At 30.8% G+C, this 14,895-nt stretch overlaps 2 protein-coding genes across 6 annotated transcripts in view; one reads left to right on the top strand and one right to left on the bottom strand.

The window, feature by feature from the left end:
- LOC116767567 (putative fatty acyl-CoA reductase CG5065) overlaps window positions 1-10,920 on the top strand; it is a 50,661-nt gene extending 39,741 nt beyond the window's left edge. For 3 of the 4 annotated variants that reach the window (XM_061527232.1, XM_032657951.2, XM_061527233.1), the window contains exons 2-9: window positions 6,145-6,344; window positions 6,467-6,589; window positions 7,320-7,505; window positions 7,944-8,139; window positions 8,370-8,568; window positions 9,426-9,665; window positions 9,874-10,131; window positions 10,304-10,920. In XM_061527232.1, the coding sequence (XP_061383216.1) occupies window positions 6,153-6,344; window positions 6,467-6,589; window positions 7,320-7,505; window positions 7,944-8,139; window positions 8,370-8,568; window positions 9,426-9,665; window positions 9,874-10,131; window positions 10,304-10,463 (1,554 nt within the window). In that variant the 5' untranslated portion in view covers window positions 6,145-6,152 and the 3' untranslated portion in view covers window positions 10,464-10,920. Of the gene's footprint in view, window positions 1-1,681; window positions 1,755-6,144; window positions 6,345-6,466; window positions 6,590-7,319; window positions 7,506-7,943; window positions 8,140-8,369; window positions 8,569-9,425; window positions 9,666-9,873; window positions 10,132-10,303 lie in introns of those variants that run through there. The other variant, XM_032657952.2, reaches the window with a different exon arrangement.
- Window positions 9,234-13,734, bottom strand: LOC116767568 (macrophage mannose receptor 1-like). 2 transcript variants are annotated; one of them, XM_032657954.2, is made up of 6 exons: window positions 13,575-13,734; window positions 13,227-13,490; window positions 12,203-12,397; window positions 11,654-11,899; window positions 11,157-11,337; window positions 9,234-9,755 (listed from the first exon to the last, which is right to left on the bottom strand). In XM_032657954.2, exons 1-6 carry the CDS (start codon window positions 13,627-13,629, stop codon window positions 9,749-9,751), a joined length of 948 nt encoding a protein of 315 aa, XP_032513845.2. In that variant the 5' UTR covers window positions 13,630-13,734; the 3' UTR covers window positions 9,234-9,748. The 2 variants fall into 2 exon arrangements, with proteins under 2 accessions (XP_032513845.2, XP_032513844.2); XM_032657953.2 differs by lacking the exon at window positions 9,234-9,755 and having other exon boundaries at window positions 10,810-11,337.
- Window positions 13,735-14,895: the final 1,161 nt, after the last annotated feature.

Raw genomic sequence — 14,895 nt, 5'->3', positions numbered from 1 at the left:
ATACAAAGGCTTTCGACGCATTTTCGGGACTTTCATCTTTCGCGGCAGCTGGTGAGGAATAGCTTCTAGGTAAATGACTTCGTGGTCCTTGCATTTTACGTTGCTGGTGTTGGTTCGTTCTTGTAGCAATCAAACTTCTTCCATTACCACCCGGTGCCGAAACTTGTTCCTTTCGACGCATCCCAGAACATAGAGACGTGTTTAACTTTGAGTGTAAAGTCAATAACTGTACATGGAAATCTTAGTTATAACTTCACTTTGCTCAAGTCCAATTCTTAACTATCGAATTACCATATCGTATATCAAGGCCGGGAGCAGTCAGGTGATGTATATGATAAGCACTAGTGAACATAACCCACTTACAAAAACTTGCTTTACATTGATATTCGATGGATTTAATACTTTCCACTCATACGCACGAAGAGAGGCACCCCAAAAACTGTACTGTCACTTGTATTGGTGTATTTTTTTAATCTGTTTTATGTGCGCGGTTTTGTGGTCCACGTGTAGGTACAACTATGAACTTCAATGGGCCGTAGTTACGCTGTAATATGAGATGTGTGGGCTTGTTAAGCTCAGGAGGTGGACAACTTTCTCTTCAGCGGTACCTTGAAGTTTATTAATGTCATGTAAAATAAGTACTTTATTTGGTGATGAAGCGTCTCATTATTTAAAAGAAAAAAAACTGTCCTTTTTTTACTTAAGAAAGTCTTATAATAAATTGAACAATTATGTTAAATTTTCATAATTTCTAAGATATTTCACTTATCAATTCTCTTTACTTCTGTAAATATTATAAAAATCTTTCAGTAACAAAAATATTATTGAGTAATTTTTGCTTTGCTCGGAAGAAGGCCATATTTTAAACAAACAAACATAGTAATTTTTTATAATTTACTTTTTCTTTACAGCGCCATCTTTACAAAGTTGGTAGAAATAATTTACCCATGCGCTTTCTACATTTACACTTGCGTTTGTCAGATACCTCAATTTGTAATCTTAGTTATTAATTCCACTAGATGTCAGGATTCGAGTCATTTTAAATTAATATTAACGTGATTACTATCGTCCTATCCTTTGTTATAATACACAGTTTTATTCCGTTATAGATTAAAATTAAACGACGGTGGCACGAGTATCATAATATTACAAATTAATAGTACTATGACCTATAGATTTTAAGATCAAACTATTAATTAAAATATGTAATATATCCGACGTACGCTTCGTAACTAAAGTTGAAAGAAAACGATAATAATTATTTATTCCGATGTAACAAACAAAAAATAAGTATGACATGTTTTAGATAGAGTGAGACAGTATTAGTATTTATATACAAAAAAGTTTTTATTATATATTTGTAATAATTTTAACATATATAAGTGTTTTCAATCACTCATTCATTCAGGACCCTTCTTGCGTTCCATGAAAATATGATTTTTAAATGCAATTATATTTTTAAGCTGTTATAGCAGCAAAGACTTCGTTATTTTCTTTTTATATTCATTGTTTTGTTTCCCAGAAACATTGCACATAATTTTCTGTTCACCGCTTAAGGTTAGGTAATAACCCCTACCAGGTGAGTTAGATAGTAAAGTTTTCTTCAGTCGGATACCGCCTTTCCGTGAATAGGTGTAGTGTGTGTCCTTATAGAATGTTTTTTTATAAAACATTAAATAATATTCAATAGCGATTCAATTTATTAGTAAGTATTTTCGTGGGTTCCGTGTTAATTCATCGTTATTTGTTGACAAGTGAGTATCTGTGAAAGTTGTTCTAAAAAAATATTTAAATGTCTAGGCAAATATAAAATAACGTTAATAAATTAAAATTAAAAAATCACACTAAATCTTAATTATAATAAAAAACTTGTACACGTCTTAATACACATGTCTTATTTCTAGGAAGGTACATTAAAAAGACTAATAGCTAATTTAGCACGCATCATTGCCTAACACATACACAATGACTAATTAATGCAATGCTATCTTATGCAATTTACAAGGGAGTGGAGTTTTGCACTTATACCAACTTTCTCCTAGACCGAAACTAGTTTTGACCAATATACACATAAATAAACGTGAACTGTCCGTCTGTAATAAAATCAATTAAATGTAATTTTATACGGTAGTAACAATAGTCGTACCAATATTACAAAATTTTATGTTTATTTATAGTCTTGAATATTTCTTTTTCAGATTTGATAATATTTATTTATTACTGGAACATATTATTATTAATAGCAATAAAAATAAATGATATAATAAATATTTAATTTTGATGTATTTGTAAAAATTTTAATCTATATTAGCAAATTAATATATTTCTTTAAGCTGCCTAAAATAGGAATCACTTCATTAGAGATGCTCGTCACTAAATCATTTTGTATAAAACTATATGAACAGTAACATTGTAGTCACTTAAATTGTACGAGTCCTAAATGTAGAGATAATTAAAAAATCTATAAAAATATTGTCTAATATTACAATGAAGACTTCCCTGAGGTTATCTTGAACCACTTCACATATCCCATAAATCATCATTTTACATTACAGAGGTAAGTCAATTTTCTATCATAAGTATTGCTTGTAATATTCAGACATTGTATCCCCAGTTAGCGTATATACAACATTTTTTCTAAAATTATTCCCACTTGGTACAGCCACGAGTGACTGATGGTACACCACTGAAATCAGAACTGCAATCCCTATGTTTAAGATTCGAACAATTAATCCTCTTACATGATGATAAATATTTAAAAAAACTTTTATAAGTTGTTGTAAAATTATAACTTAATAATTATTTCCAAATATGTATGTATACTGTATTTAATACGTATTTCTTTTAACCAAATTTGGTGGAAATTTAAGTTATTTTGCAGAATGAAATTCATTTTCATATGCAACGATAAGTGTACTTAAGTTGCAGTATGTATAAATCTTTTTAAGATCGCATATGTTTTAAAAAATTTAGTAATGAAGGCTCTAAGTAAGGTCGCTTTAAGGTTCCTTCACGAGTTATTCGGGGCTGTACGAGTATGTCACGACATTTAGAAATCTTAAAACTCCTCATGATAATTTTCTTATCTTTACAAATTAACTAGGATTCTATTTCAGCTTATATCTAGATAAGATATTGAACGAGGATATATGAATGTAGTGGTTGACAAATATATATCTATTTGTGTATTTTAAAACAAAAATATCTGTGAAAGCAGTTGACAGAATAGAACTAAGTTGCGTAGCCAGCCATTACAAATAATATATCAATTTCCTAAAACAATCAAGCCATCACACAGAAAATATATATATATGTATGTTTTGTCTATTAATAATAAATGTTCTGTTCTCCGTTTAATGAAACAAGTGGGTTTTCTTTATTTTAAGTATATATTTTTTCTTTTAGAGTGATAGTTGTCCGTCTCCATACATCAAGGACCATTGTCTGTTGGAATGGATAACTTTTGAAATCCTTTAAAGCATTGCTGAAGTACTTAAGGTTACATAGTTTTGTATAGACCATATGATACAAGACATGCGTATAAAATATTGTGAAAGATCATTAAAAACGTTAAAGCTATATACGTATTTTTTGTCTTATTAAAAAAATTGAGTACACGTCACAGATTTGTTCAAATTAGTAAGTCCAAACTACAGGTTAAAACATCCAGAAGTTTATACGACAGTACAAAGTCATGGCCTTTACATATTTCCGACGTTTTCAAGTTACTTATTTACAAAATGCATTTATTATTTTACTTTAAAATAAACGGTAATTTTTATTTTTCACTCATTTTTTGTTCTCAAAGCATGAATTAAATGATGTTTAATAATTTATACATAGATACAGAATATTTGCAAGCTTCTTGTTTCTCCTTGATTGCGGCGAATCTAAAAGGATTTTTATAAATGTTGCTATTACGATTTCATTGCTTTCGAATTATTTTTTCTATCGAAATTTTATTCTTAGTCAGATCTTTCTTATCAATATGTTAAATTTGTTCCATAAAAAAGTGCTGCTTCCATTCTCATATAAGGATGTAATTTTGGTAATATACCTAGTCTTTGATTTTTGTCAGTGTATGTGATTGCAAAATTCCTTCTACTTTTTAGTGCTTACAAAGTACACAACACCACAAAAGTTCATTTACGACATTCATATTTTCATTTCTTATATATGTTGTTAGTTTTGAGTTAAGAAAAAAGTTGTCTTTCTATTAGTCTTCAAATGTAATTTCTTTGTAAACATTTAAGTATTGTCCGGTAAATTGACGAATATGTTATTGTATAGTTTTGCCGTTAAAACCTTCTAAGAACCTATATGAATATTTAAATTCAATAAAAAAAAACTTTCTTTTAAATATATAAAGTATATCTTTCATGGTAAATCACTTATTATTATTTTTTTATAATGACAGGATAGTGCTTGAATATAATTCCATCCTTAAGTAGAATTCTTAAATGCCGAATGGTGAGATAGTGCATCTCATTATCCCTTCGTCCTGATTCAGATGGTATAAGGGGGTGAAGGAATTAAATCGTGTAATTCCTGTGTACAATCTTCAAGATGTGTCATATAAAATACTAAGAAGCTGACTAAGCCTGAACTCAAGGCTGATAAAATACATTTTGAGCGAATCATGGCCACCAGTAATTATAATCCAAAACAATCTTGTGATATTTTATGGTCTGCCTAGATATAACAATAGAAATTAATGAGCCTTAGCTTATCTAAAGGCTTATAATAAGGCTGTCGTCCAAAAACCTGTACACAGTAGATGTTATTGCGGAAATACTCACATACATAAGAAAATTATACTGAAGGGAGTATCAAATCTGGATTTTGAAGGTACACTGAGTTTTAATTACATAGAATATAACTCTTTGTCAAGTGCAGCTTGTAAGTTTGTTTGTGATGGTGCACTGGTATCTTAAGATCCCGCTACCCTCTGTGACTGACACAACACAAATCTTGGTGTATAGTGTTCATCTCAAATCAGCAGGCAAATGTTCAGATCTATCCTCCACATAGCTCCACATATCAGACAAAATTCCGGCATCTGATGAATTTGTTTGCGTCATGACTTTAACTGTTGGATGGTAACTACGTCCGAGTCCGATATTCAAACAAAAAATTATAAATTTATTATAAAAATATTTTGTTAGTTGTATTAACTAACACAAACATTGCGTTACTTAAAAGAGCGTGGCGTCATAAAAAGTGTAAGCAAATTCCGGTTATATAAAAATTTTGTTAGACTATGATCACGCATATTTTGTAGTGAAACTAAATTCCAGTGAAGATTTGCCGACCATATTTCCATTGCATAACCGCGAATTTACGACACGCATGGCTACTACTGCGATTACGTACATGAGACACGTACACGTGAACGATGAGATATATGACTTAAAGTAAATTGTGTCAGAAACTATATTTTACAAAAAAAAATCATTATAATTAAATTGTTTTACTTTTTCATATTTTCATCGTCTTCAGTTGTACATTAATCAGTAAATTTATTTAAATTCACATGACAGCGAAGCAATTTAAGTAACATAAGTTGTAGAAAGCTTTGGAGAGAAACTACAATGGACTTACTTACCTAATTGTAACTACCCGATCTTTACTTTAACTTACATAACATTGTTTGTTAAAACAAAGCTAACTGACTATAATTTGCGTTTTGGAACTGTTACTTTTACAGTATTATTTTATATACTAATTAATGCTTCTTGAGAGGGTTTCATTAGTAATCACATAAGTCAAAACTTTAATAAGCAAAAATATTATTATATTTTTTCGACGATAGAAATTAATAGTTATAGTAATTAATACTTTATAATGGTATACTAATAAATATTGGAAAAGTTGCTATATATAGGAAATTGTAGCAAATCATAATAATGATGTTCAAGTTTTTTAATGGTAGTTTTTTATACAAAAAAAAAAATATAATAGTAAATGTCTGATTAAAAAATAAGGTCTGTATAAAGGTGTTATCTAATACACTCGATAAATATAAAAATACATACCAGAGATGCAATAAAAAATTTATTGTAAATAAGTTGGGTTTTGTGTCGAATAAAAAAAATTGAGTATTAAGAAAAATATGTCTCTCAAAATGGGGGTAATTTTTTTCAGATTTCAAAATGGCGTCCGAAGTAAACGAATGGTACAAGGGAAGAAAGGTGTTTGTGACGGGGGCTCTAGGTCTCATGGGGAAGGTTTTGATAGAAAAATTGTTATACAGCGTTCCGGATATAGGATGCGTGTACGCGCTAGTGCGAAGTAAACGTGGCAAGTCACCGGAAACAAGGATCGAGGAAATGTGGCAATTGCCTGTGAATATTAAAGATATATTTCTTATTTTATAACAATCGGAAAACATGATTAATAATTTCGACATATCGATTCTGCATTATTGATTGTTATTTTTGATATCATATATTTCATATAATTTCAGTTATTTGCAAGGATACGGGAAGAGAAGCCTCATGTTATGAAGAAACTGATCGCTGTGGCTGGTGATATTCAGTACGATGATTTGGGTATTAATAATAAACAGACAGAGGAAATATATAACGAGGTAATTAATATATTGTAAGTTTACTATTAGTTTGAATCGAGATACGCCAAAAACATATTAGATAACTACTACATTTCCATCCACACATGAAAGATGTATTGATATTGTATTCGAAGATATATGGAGTAAAAACTTAAAACAGTCCGTATTTCGTTTGACAACATTGACTTGTGGTACAGATAATAAACAGTTAGTATTCGTCGATATTAATAACAAAATTTAACAATGAGTAAGGATCTTACAAACATATACATTATAATCTGTTTCGAGCTTAGGATGTGGGAAAGAAAAATTTTTGTTCACTTGTATAACTGAAATTAAAACGATTTTGTCATATATATTTTAACACATATATATATATATATATATATATGTATATATATAAAATATTACATACAGTTCGTCCTTATGCTTGTAAGGTATCTTACATGCAACAATAAAGGCGTTACACAAATGTGAAAAATTATAAAGATAAATTATTTCCAAAATAATGTCATAAATTTTTTCTGTTATTTATTTTATTGCAGTTTTCTTCCTTAAAGTTATATTCGCGGTCAATTAAATTACTTAGGTAATAGTTGTTATTGTACTTAACATTATACTTATTTCCAATACTTCAAATCGTAAACTTTATACCACTACCACATCTGTTGCTATTCATTTTATTCAAATTGTTCAAAAGAATATATAGCAATACTAACTACATAATACTTTATGTTTCTGTATAAAGGTATCAGTAGTTTTTCATTTCGCTGCTACTCTACGTCTAGAGGCACCCCTAAAAGAAGGTCTCGAATTGAATACAAAGGGAACCCTCCGTGTTTTGGAGATGGCGAAGAAAATGAGAAAACTGGCAGGCTTCGTTCACCTCTCAACTGCCTTCTGTTACCCGGATTACGACAGAATGGCAGAAGCGGTAAATATGTTGCAAGGGAAATTATTCATGGATGTATGTGGATAGATTTGTATCCATTTCAAGGAAAACTAATTAACGGAGTAATATATTTTCCAGTATTGCTTATAAAATATATATATATTGAATAGAACATAGTAGAAGTAAATATAATAATAATTTATTTGGATTTAAAAAGGGAGCATATAATATTATTCACATATTATCGTATTTCATATCTCATCTACCCGTGATCACGGTTGTTGAAAAGTAACCGAAACGTCGGGAGTATGTAGTTTTTTACAAAAATAAAGCATTCGTAGTATATCCGAAATATATTAGTTTCATTTAAATAATCATTAATACTTATCATTGCTTGTTTAAAAACTTACAGTACTATCATATAAATAGTTTGTAATAAGGTAGTATGTAGTTTATTTTAGAACATTGTTGCTTTTTCAGGTTCATCCACCACCAACCGATCCTCACGAGGTTCTGCGTGCTGCGAGCTGGATGACAAACGAGCAGCTAAACGTTCTAGCACCAACCTTGATGCAAAAGCATCCCAATTCCTACACATACTCCAAGCGACTGGCCGAGGCACTTGTCAAAGAATGTTATCCAGAAATACCAGCAGTGGTCGTCCGCCCTAGCATTGGTATGATATTACCTTAATAATCATATCTGAAATGTTTTAATACCATAAATACTATAAAATATCCGTATATGCAGATAACTGACCAAGCTCAACAATTCTTTACGAATCTCTAGGAACAAGAAGACCCCTTGGGAATCTCATTGCTATCTTTTCTTGGCTCTTTCTTGTCGATGCAAATGAACTTCACAAGAGTTCACAATGTCTTTAACTGATGAATGTTTTCGTCACAGTCACGCCATCGTTCAAAGAACCAAATCCAGGTTGGGTAGATAACCTCAATGGCCCAATAGGATTAATGATCGGGGCCGGGAAGGGTGTCATCAGATCAATGCATTGCTATGGACACTATCACGCGGAAGTCATACCAGTGGATATCGCTATCAATGCAACTATTGTCATTCCTTACTATATCAACACCCAAATGGAAAGGTAATAATTAGATGGTGGTTCTTTATTTGTTAAACTTCAGGTCATAATTCGTTTAAGATTTAACTTTGATAAACACAAGTTGGACGTAGGAAAGCTTGATTTTTTTGATGAAATATGAAGGCAAAACAGGCCTGTGTTTCATTTGCTAGATCGAGTAGACTAGTGTACGCTAACCTGGAGAATTTGCTTTCCTACTTTCGTGTTTATTACGTCTATCGACGAACCCACATGGCTTTCTGTGTATCAAATAATTTATTTTCTTATAGTTAAATCAATAAGTATGCCATTTTTCTTTTCGAAAATTCCTGAATAAAATAATAATTAAAGTTAAAAATCAATTCAATTTACAATTTGTATTTGGTGTATGAATATGTTTATTGTTTTACTGATTTTTAACTCTGGTTCAATAAACCTTTACTACTTTGTAAATATACTATTTATACTTTAGGCTTTTAATTAGAAAAAGAGCAAAATATCTATTCCTTATTCTACTATTCTGTATTATCGCTTGGATCCGAGGGCTAGAGGACCACGTTGAAAATCTCTCTCCAGACCTCTCCTACATTTAATTTCATTTAGTTTTATTATAATTTTATTATATTCTACAAATTACTTTTTTAATTGTATTTTAAACAAGATGGCAATCAATCAAGTCGCAGCATCAGTCAAAGCTAGAAACCTCTATATTTAGTTAAAAAACACGTCTTATTATCAGTTGGGTTACATTAAGTGTTATTTGTCATATGTTTTCAACGCTCGCTATACATATTTTATTCACAAAAATTTAAGCTAAACAAATATAAGATATCTTAAAATTATTTTTTTCCTAATAATAATAGTAACTAAATATATTACAGGTCACAAGAAATACCTGTGTTCAATCTAACTACAGGTGACGATAGGAACAATACGTGGAAGGAGGTTCTCGACGTAGGAAAGGCGACGGTCCGAAAATATCCTTTCGAAATGCCATTATGGTATCCAGACGGGAACATACGGCATAGCAAACTGTTGCACGAGCTCTGTGTCTTCTTCTATCATATTGTTCCCGCTTATCTAATAGACTTCTTGATGTTTATCTTTGGCCAGCAGAGATTGTTAGTCACTTGAGTATTTATTCGTTACATAAGCTATTTTTATTAATATACTCAACCCCAGCTACTCCAACAGCTTAGTATGTTTATTTCCTAAAACAAAATACAGTTTGTTTGTTAAATTAATAGAAATTCTGTCATCTTTGGTTCTTATAGTAAGACGAATAAATATGTAGTTCTTAATGTGATATAAAATCGTTTCTTCCTTCAGCATGGTCAGAATACAAAAGCGAATTTCTGTCGGACTTGAAGTTCTACAGTATTTCACAACAAGAGAATGGTGGTTCGACACAGACAACTTCAAAGATTTGGCGAAAAAGTTACACGGAGCAGACTTCACAACTTTCCCGATGGATTTGAAAATTATCGAAATCGGTCCGTACATAGAAAGTTGCATGATAGGCGGCAAACTGTACTGTTTGAAGGAAAAGTTAGAAAATCTCCCGAAAGCAAAACTGCATAATAATATGTGAGTGTTATGTGTTATTTCGAGTTAATTTGTATAGAAATAAAAAAAAATCTTTGTACACGTAAAGCTTGTTTACGTAATCAAATTTATAAATGACTTTTGTTTAAAATGTATGTTTTTTAAGAATTTTACATATCTCTATGGGCATTAAATGATGATTTTTTGGTTTCAGATTATTCGTTTTGGATTTTCTTGCTAGTGTATTCTTCTATCTGTTATTGGTTTACTGGATGGTTCTACTATTTGAACCTGTTCGTGAAATTCTAAGCTACTGCGGGCCATTCGTGAAGTATCTGCCTCTCGTCGGAAAGGCGGTCTTCCGAGATGATTGACGTTATACAATATAAACATTTATTTTTATGGTACCAAGAAGGTTGATTAATTGCAAGTATAATTTAAATTAGGTATACATAAAATGGAGGAGCTATGGAGTTATCATTCTAAAATTAGTTTGTATGTTGTCTATTATAAAGCTATAACCTTTAGTGATTGGTGCAAGCAACATGTATAAGTGATAACGAAGATTGCAATGGCAAAGGTTATCAGCATCAACAAGCTTGTTGATTGGTTAGCGATCTTTTTGTTTTCTTCAATTCTACTTCTACTTATAGATTTTACTATAAAGTTTACTGTCACAAATTTAGGAGACAAATTATTTGTTAAATAAAAATACAAATAATCGAAATATTTCATGTAATTCATATTTTAATTTAAATGTTCAAAACACTTAATATTAACAACTATTCATGTAATGTTTATTTTACAACATATAAAGTTATATTATAAATATGAGTGAGTATTTATTTTTTTAATATGGCAATATTTTTTTGTCCTTGAATACTTTTTTATCGATTATGATTGCTTTTTAATTATTTTTTTTATCCATTTTTGAATATCAGCTACATTTCATATCATATAATTAACTAGTGATATTTAAAAAATATATATCCCTAAAAATTGAGTATTTTTGAGTTTAGCTAGTAATAAAAGTTCCGATAGGTGGCGACTAATTAGGGCGACCAAACCTGAAGTCGTATTCCGTCGTCAAGATGGCGGGTTCGTGTTCACAAATAAAGAAACATCTCAGGTCGCAGGATATGTCATTCAGTTTTCCATTGAAAAACATCGAGCCACATGTTTCTTTACCCTTTCCATCCGGCTGGCCGACTCCCCATTGTGAATACCCGCTCCGCCTTAATGATTCATCTAAGAAATATATCTTTGTTAATATTTTCCTAAATTACCTAGTTTTGAAGTATGTGTGATTTGATTATAATTTTATAAAGAAAGTTCAAGTTTTCGTGCAGACATATGATGATTTATGAAATACTTAGAGAAAATGAGTTTACGGACAAATTACATGTCACCTTTAAAAGGTCGTAAGGCTTTCAAAATATAGTTTTTTACTCAGAAACTTTCAGTTATAAAAAGTTACTCTTTTGTAATGTACTTCTTCTAGATTTTAAACTAACATGTTAGAGTCAGATGAGAAGAATTCGTTACAAATTAAGATTTTAGTTACGTTTGATAGTTTTCCAAATGTGGTTAAATTTAAATCCTAAATGAACGGCTCCATTCAGGTAATTTGTGTCCTCGATGTCGTCTTTTGGAGCGTTTTTTGTGATGTTAACCAAGACATCTGCTTCTGCATCTGAATTTATGATAGCGAGGTACGATTGTTCTGCATCACAGATTTTGACGGCTTCATACCAACTGCGAGGGTTCAAGTGGAATTTATAGCATCTCCCTAGTTCATTGTATACGTATCCTAAAATCAAAAACTAGTTTTAGAATAAGAAAATATTTTTAAAGAATATTATTAGTAAAAAATTCTAACAGAGTCTATTATTAGGTAGGTGACCGGAAGAAGTGTGACGAAAAACTATTTTCTCAAGCTACTATGTGAATCGGAAGAGAAATTAAATCGGTTTTCCTTGTCACGTCAGAAGCCTTGGCAAGAATATGAAAACTTTAACATCAATTGTTCTTCCTCTCATACGATAAAAGAAGTTTCAATAGGTGTTAGAAGTAAGTAAAATTTTATTTGACAGCGTAAAAGTCGGGTACATACCCATATCAGGTAAATCACAGAGCATGTTCCATTCCAAAGTATTTAACGTTTTCTTACAAATGAAAGGCAATTTTCCGGCACATTTGTCATCATTAAGGGTGCCGTCCTTTCTCAAAACTACACAGCCTTCGGTCCCACCGGCGTTGTTAGGCTCTCCTAGACCCCAATTATCGTATACCTGAGATATAGATAAACCTGAAACATCAAAATTCCTTTAAAATATAAAAACTAGTACTATTTAACTATTTTGATAAGAAAATACTGTCACATTGATTTTATTTTTATGTTTTTAATTAAAGGATATTTTTCTAATTAATAAGACGAGACGAAACTTCTCAGCATTCTATGACCGTGCGGGAGCCGGGTCCTCCACGTTGCAGGGAGAGGAGCTTCAACGGTGCCTGGGACTTGCGACCCAGGTGTAGGTTTAAGGGGTCCCTATCTAACGAGCGTTAAACGTTCACCTCCAACGTCCAAGCTCCTCTCAATATAATAAATTAGATGCAATTAAAATGTAGGTATATATATATTCAGTTACGAACAGACTGACTATTTGGATGGATAAATTACAAGTTATATTACTCTTAAAACTCTAATTTTACCATGTTTATGGCGATTTGATGGAATTATAATTTTTAGTAAAGTCTATAACGCGCGTATTTTTTCTTATAACAATGACGAAATGTAATGTAAAATTATACTTCGACAATGAGTCAATGATACTTTAAGGAAAATAAAAAGATGTCCAATCTAATTATATTATATGATATTTGCTCGTAACTTTGACCTCTAACCTATGAAGACGGACGCACTGAAACATCAAGATTACCTCTAAAATACTGGTTTCATTAATAAAAAAACTATATCACTTGATCTAACATTCGAACTGTTAAATAGGCAATATCATAGAGTTATTAAATTGCTATTATATTACGTTGACAGATCAAACATATCATGGTGTATTTATGTATATTATAAAGCGAGTTTTCATTTAAAGTCATCATTAAAGCAATGGCCAACTTACCGTCTACCGTTTCAAAAACTTCCCTAACGTTGGGTGTGGATACACCTATAAATATCCATGGGAACGGTAGGGTCTGGTTCCAGTAATTTATGACGGCTTTGGCTTCGTCTTCATCGTATGGATAAAACAACGTGGCCCCTTCGAAGTCACACATTTCCTTAGCATCTTCCCACGCCCGATGTATCGTATGGATTTTGTAAAAAGACTTTGTGCTGTCAATGTAGACGTAGTCTTTACGGAAGAACTTCGCCACTTCTTGGCAATCTTAAAAATTCAAAAACCACATTATTTTCAATTATATTTAAAACTGTCACAAAACTACTCTCAACACAGAAAACAATAACTTACTCGTTAAAAATATATATTGTACGCAAAACAATGTAACAATGAGTTTAGCAGACATTTTTTACAATTCAACCTAACATACGTCTGCTCTAGTCTCTATACACGAACGAAGTAGCCTCTTCGCTAGTGTTGCGTCCTCATATCACAACAATACAAAACATCGATATGGTATGACGTTCCTATAATTTTAATATTGAATTTAATGTATCTCAAAGATTTCTGAGAAAAAGTAGTTTGCGCTCGAGGCCTTGAATGTATTAATTAAGAGTGTAAGTTTATAATCATACATTTATATTATTTAAATGGTATTTTTTGTTTTTAATAAAAGAATTATAATGAATAATTATAACAACCTAAGCAGCTGATTATAGAGGGAAAAAAAAACACCCCTTTAAATGTGTATTTTGTGTAAACTTGCTTAAAATAGGCAACGCGATATTTTTTAAATTATTAGAAGATCTTCCGTGTCCTTAAAATTCATCTTGGTTATAGTTACATGGAATGCATTCTTTTAGAAAAGACCGGAGAACATATGACAATGTTAAAGGTGCCAAAAATAACATATCCAGTCAATTAATTTTGTATTATATCAGAATATTACTTTTGAAGCGACATTATTATAATTACATTTTAGTATATGTGTTATTTTTTTTTTTATTAATGCAAGGGTTTAGAGTAGATACAGCCCAGATTGATCCGTTTATTAAAATTATTATTATTGAATTAGTTTTAACAGCACTTCCTCAGAAGAGAGATTATTAGGTCGTTGGAAATCACTATGATAGCAAACTTTTATTGATTCTCTCGTCTTAAATTATATCTAAAAAAATGTATTAAAAATTTGCATATAAAAAAATTCATTAAATTATTTCAGAATAGTTAAAAAATATTCCTTCTAAAACACCCAACGGTTAAGATCTTCCATACGATTCTTATGTGTGACCTGTTTGCATTTTCTAATTTAAATAGAAACTACTCAAAACGTCAGGCATAACTACTATAAAACTTTGATGTTCGAATGTGCCCAAAATATATTAATCCTGTTTAAATAGAAGAATATTAAACAAGTAATATGTAAAGAATTACCTTAAATTTTCGTGATTTTGAGTGATTACTTTGAAAACTTAGTTTGTTGTAGAAATAAATATTGTCGGTTGAACAATATTTCAGTGAAAGCAATAATTTATTTATTAATAAAACAGATATGAATAAAAAAAAAAGGTATGGAAATAATACGATAAATAACTATCGATATACAGCCCTCGTGATTACATCCTTATATACATCTGTCCACGTTCTGTGTCTTCGTAGTTTTGCGTTCATT

This window comes from Danaus plexippus (genome assembly GCF_018135715.1).
Source record: "Danaus plexippus chromosome 9 unlocalized genomic scaffold, MEX_DaPlex mxdp_24, whole genome shotgun sequence".
Lineage (NCBI taxonomy): Eukaryota > Metazoa > Arthropoda > Insecta > Lepidoptera > Nymphalidae > Danaus > Danaus plexippus.
The sequence above is the reverse complement of the archived record's forward strand: the minus strand, read 5'-3'. Positions and strand labels throughout refer to the sequence as shown.